General features: G+C 38.2%; 1 protein-coding gene across 2 annotated transcripts; it reads right to left on the reverse strand.

The window, feature by feature from the left end:
• Window positions 1-525: 525 nt before the first annotated feature.
• LOC110898075 lies at window positions 526-2,384 on the reverse strand. Of its 2 annotated transcripts, none has more exons than XM_022144807.2 (2): window positions 1,851-2,384; window positions 526-960 (listed from the first exon to the last, which is right to left on the reverse strand). In XM_022144807.2, exons 1-2 carry the CDS (start codon window positions 2,167-2,169, stop codon window positions 743-745), a joined length of 537 nt encoding a protein of 178 aa, XP_022000499.1. In that variant the 5' UTR covers window positions 2,170-2,384; the 3' UTR covers window positions 526-742. The 2 variants fall into 2 exon arrangements, with proteins under 2 accessions (XP_022000499.1, XP_022000498.1); XM_022144806.2 differs by having other exon boundaries at window positions 1,779-2,382.
• Window positions 2,385-5,591: the final 3,207 nt, after the last annotated feature.

The raw sequence follows: 5,591 nt of genomic DNA on the forward strand, positions 1-5,591 counted from the left end.
TACATCTTAATAATTGAATCAAAACAAATCTTATCTTCGACTTATTTAAACTTTACTTGATAATCAAATCATCAACCCGTATAAACTTTGCCCATGGCATTGTAGTCTAGTGGCATCTTAAAGATGTGATAAGGCTTAGTGACTACTAGGTCCTGGGTTCGATTCCCATAAGGGGGGTTTTCCCAGATTAATTAGGTTTCCTCCTGAATTGATATAGAGACATTATTACCTAGTGGAGATGGATATGATTATATAATTCCGCTCGTGATACGATAATACTCCAATAATTCATCATTAATCCAAATTTACCGTTAAAAAAGAAACCGTATAAACTTTACTTGATCATAATCAAGTCACCAACCATCCATATCCACAACCTTTTCCACACGTGAATCAATACCCGATTAGGATGAACCCTTCAGATTATATGTCACAACAATACCGACATCTGTTGACATTGCATGGGCAGGATAAAAATTCAAGTACCTAAAAAATCGGGTCCAAATCGGACCAACCCATGTCCAATATGTAATTTAAGATGATATTTTATTTTATTTTAGTTTTTACAATTAATAACTTATACACAATCATACAAGCTAATTCATCACTATACAACAATTTCAACCCCAATCTAATCTATTCTAATCATCAACCAATATTTATATTGATGAATTGTAATATTTTGGGGTGTACAAACATCACCAAATTAAAACAACAAATTTTGAATACTAACTAATCAAAACTACAACATGAATTCCATGAATCTGAGCCAGCCGGCTCCACCTTTCGTCGCTTTCTCCGCTTCCTTCGAGCATGTGGACGATGATGTGGTCATCCCATCGTAACAAGCTCCGGGTTCACCTTGACCACTACCATTTCCAGCGATTGTGGCCGATTGCTTAGGACACAGAAAGAAATTTCGTGAACCTAACTCGTTTAACTTTGCGTCCCGAGATAAACCTGCCAGTTTCCGGTTTGTAAAACATTAGTGAAAAATTTGAAACGGAGAACAAAATGATATAAGTGAGATTTGAAATAAAAACAAAACGATATTGGTGAAAATATATTATGTATTTTAAATAATGAAAATAATATATGATAATGATAAATTCAACCAACTAATAATTATAATAGAGTAGATATAGAATAATATAATTACCAACAAACAAAACTAAATTAAATTAAAGTAAATAATAATAGATTAATAAAATAATAACTAGGATACATGATAAGCTTGGTTAACAAACAAGAACAAATTCGGTCAACTAACATCATTATTGTAGAAACGTGAAGCTAGACGAATAAAAAGTTGGATGATATATATATATCAAACAATTCCTATTGCTTGACGTGCAAACTACTAAGACGATTTGAGTTTAATTTAATCTATGAAAAAGAGATTCAATACTGGCGTAGCGTTACCAAAGTATCGGATAAAACTTAAGCGGTGAGAGTTCATATTTTATAGCAAACAAAAAATGTACAGTTTAATAGTAGAATTAGAGCCCGTGTTATTTACGGTTATAAAAAAAATCTGAAATTCATAAAAAGAGAGAGATATGACGTACTTTCTAAACTACAAAAACAAAATGTACAGTTTAATAGTAGAATTAGAGCCCGTGTTATTTACGGTTATAAAAAGAAAATTAGAAAAAGAGAGATATAACTTACTTTATAAAATATAAACTAAAAAGATGCATAGTTTAACAGAAGAATTATAGTCCGTGTTGTTATAAAAAAAAATCTGAAATTCAGATAAAGAGAGAGATATAACTTACTTTCTAAACTAAATTGCGAATAATGAAGATCAAATTCAAATGGATCTTGAGACGTTAATATCGGTCGTATACCTTCCTTCAAATACTGACGCAGAGCGGAAGCAATAAGATCACCAACCGTAGCTTCCGGAGATATCAACACGTGGACGGGACCTAAGCTTCTTTGAACGGTAACATTAAGCAACAACTTAGTCAGTTTCGGCTGCGTCATCACCCTCTCGGTCATAACAACACTCCTACCCGAAACCAACTCGGGCACGGTCCTAGGCCTAGTCAACTTCCCTACCATATCTTCTGACACACGACCATGAAACGACATCGCTTTATCCGTTAATCTCCCCTTCTTGTTCTTCCCTTGTCCTTTCGGGCTGCTTTTCTTAGTTGTAGACATATTCTTAATTACATATATATGAATATGAATATAATAATGACTTATGATTTTAGTCACCGGATACGGCGGTAGCGGAAAAAGCGGAACCGGGGGAAACCGGTAGCAAGGTGAGTTTTGGAATCGGTTACAACAACCATAACCTATAGAATGTCATAAAAGTAAATAACAAAGGGTTGTTAAGTGATTGATATGAGAGAATGGACGAGATTGAAGACCGGAAGAGTGCGGGTTTATATAGGTGAATGAACATGGGAGATACCGGTTATTGTAGGTTGTTGTCAACTTGATGGGGATGGTGACTGGCAATTGCCAGGAGTCTGTGGGATTGGGTAACGTGAGTGCGTTAGGATTCCGTTGTTACCGGTTCATTAAACCGGTTTTAAAATTATTATTTTATTTACAAATTTTATCTCTATCTTAGTAATTAAATGGTGTGGCAAGTGGCATATTTATATGACCCAAAATTGTATTGGGAGAATTTACTACTTCCCTTCTTTCTTTTCAAAAGAAATGAAAAATATTTTAGCTCATGGCTTTATAGTCTAATGGTATTTTGAGGTGGGATAAAACTTTAGAATCAATAAGTCTTGGGTTAGATTCTTACAAGGGGGTTTTCTCATATTTATTGGGTTTTCTTCTGAATTGGTGTATAGGTATTATGCCTAGTGGAGATGGATATGATCGGATGGTTCCGCTGGTGACACGATTATACTCTAGTGATCCGTCAGTGATCCAAATTTGCCGTTAAAAAAAATGACAAATATTTTAGGCATCTTTTTCAAAATAAGATAATTAGTTCTTTTTCGAACCAAAATTGTATTGTGAGAATTTACTACTTCTCTTCTTTCTTTTCAAAAGAAATGACAAATATTTTAGGCATCTTTTTCAAGATAAGATAGTTAGTCCTTTTTCGAAATAAATTTACTTTTAACGTAAAGTAATCCGAATGATGAGAATGTATATTTGACTTGACTTGTTTCCAAACAAAATTTACGTTAAAATATATATCAACTCACAACGTACTTAAAATAAACATGTGGAGGCCGGTCTTAGGTGAAGTGATAAAATATAGATTACAATCAACCGAACTTGTTTCCGAAATAAATTTACGCCGAAATGTATACCAACTCAATTTTATACCGTTAAATGAAAGCGTATTATGTTTGACCATATTTGTTTCCAAAAAAAATTTATGTCAAAACGTAGTCCAACTGAAAACGTACATAAAAATAAAACATTTTATTGTTGACCCGATGAAGGGGTATGGTCTCAGATCTCGCGTCAGCACGACCGCGAGTGACCATTACCCTTATCAAAACCCCCACTAGCTAATAACTTACCTGTGTCCGTGCGGGAACGCGCGAACACAGTGGTCGAATCCAATCTGCCCAATGATGGAGGAGGACTTACCTGGAATATGAGAACGGTATAGTAATGCGGCATGGCACCGCATCTGGTGTATAAAAACGGAAGTACTCACAGCGATGCGGCCTAGCACCGCATCCAGTGAACACCTCTATCAATACAAGGGAGCTGGATAACAGCAACAGTCACCACAAGTGGCGATGCGGCACGGCACCGCATCCCACAAATCTTCGCCATAGTGAGAACGCGAAAACGACAGTGGTTACCGCAGGCAGCAATGCGGCGCAGCACCGCATCCTGCCCACGAGGCAAGTGGGACTGACATCATAGAGCAAGTGGCACCAATGACAGTCGCTTGTCAGACCACACGTAAGCAACAGACTGACAATGCAGTAGGAAGTGGCTTCACCTCCACAACCGACAAGCCTGACACACCTGCATAAGGGCTGCACGTCGTCAGTCTGTCCCTTCAACTCCTCCTTCACTCCTCGGCTATAAGTACCAACCCCAAACCAGGTTTGAGGTATCTCTTCACAACTCTCTCACTACTACTACTATCATACTTTGCTTCCCAAGCAGACTACTGATTCTCACACCGGAGAGTGGTAACAAAGAGCACCCCCACCCATCCTCCTTGTTACGAGTCACGGCTTGTTTCCTTGTGCAGGAGATCAACCGGCAGACGACCTAGCCAGCGATCCTCGAGAGGAAGGGTGATATGCGCAAAATGCAACATACAAATTATATCAATTGTGGCATAAAACTAACCATTTTTTAGTACTAATGTTGGAAAAAGTGTGTTTTTGTCTCCCTTTTGTATTTTCAGGATTACATGAGCTCAAATTAACAAAAGAAGCAAAAAGACAGCAAAATCTAACATAAATACAAGAAAAGGAACAAAAGTGGAATGCCCGACCCCTCAACAGCATCTTCCCAAGCAAAACTAAGAAAACAGAAGACTGAACACGCCCCGTGCTCAGCGAGCACGGGGCTGTGCCCAAGTAGCAGCAGAAAAGACAAACCTTTAGAAGCTTCCACTGCCCACCACGGGGCCGTGCCCAGCGGACACGGGGGCGTGGTCAACTTCCTGCAGGCGCATTTATTGTAATTGCGAATTACAATTAATGAAGAGAGAGACGAGGATGGACACGGGGCCGTGCCCAAGCTTCTGTTCAGCCTATAAATAGGAGTGTTTGGAGCAATTTCAACTGATCACTTGGCACACCACCTCTCTCACACTTCACCCACCACCCACCACCACCATAACACCATCATCCACCACCATCATCCATTGTCCATCATAGAGTGTGTGAGTCGTCTCGGGATCCAAGATTGATCGTAAGAGTTCTTGACAATCAAAGGCCATGTTTGCCTAAGTCTCTTACATCACTTGGTGAAGACAAGTTTTTAGTGTAATACTTTTTATTTTTAATCTTTTGCACTTTTTAATTGGTTTTGTATTAATGACTTTAATTACTAGTTTCTTATGTTGAAGGTGATTCTTCCTTATCGTTTGTCCGTGGTGTCTTGGCATTATTTTACTGTCTATATAAAATAAAAGATTTTCATCATTCATATCTCCACGGTCTATATGGAGGTATGTTGGCTACCTGGTCGGGGGTTAAGGGAACGGTTTGGTAAGAGTCTTGCCATTGTTCAGTGTATAGATCCTGCAAAGGACCTGGGTCAAATTTAGTAGGACCTCCTTCAATACCCAAATGTATTGGATGGCGGGGGTCCAAACTCTTTGATCCCCTCATAAGTTAAACTACTATTAAAACTTTAACCCAGCTACTTAGGACTGTATCTCTGCTGACTCAGACTACTTAGCTGAGGGTAACGTCGCCTTCAAAAGAGGGGCCTACCACATTATGCATTAATAACTTAATTAATTATCTTTCAATAATCCGACCCTTTAGGATTGTATCCTTGCTGACTCAAACTACTGGGTTGAGGGTAACGTCGCCTTCAAAAGAGGGGCCTACTACAATAACTAAGATAATCTCTTAAACAAGTGCAAAAGTGCGAAAATAATCAAAGGTTACACTAACACACGA

The sequence above is a fragment of the Helianthus annuus genome, chromosome 13 (assembly GCF_002127325.2).
Source record: "Helianthus annuus cultivar XRQ/B chromosome 13, HanXRQr2.0-SUNRISE, whole genome shotgun sequence".
Taxonomy (NCBI): Eukaryota; Viridiplantae; Streptophyta; class Magnoliopsida; order Asterales; family Asteraceae; genus Helianthus; species Helianthus annuus.

Excerpts from the sequence above, each read along its gene's own strand:
- LOC110898075 (XM_022144806.2), bottom strand. The coding sequence starts at position 2,169 with ATGTCTACAACTAAGAAAAGCAGCCCGAAAGGACAAGGGAAGAACAAG. Across the intron at positions 961-1,778 it reads TTCGCAATTTAGTTTAGAAA|GTTTATCTCGGGACGCAAAG; the intron begins GTAAGTTATATC and ends GGAAACTGGCAG.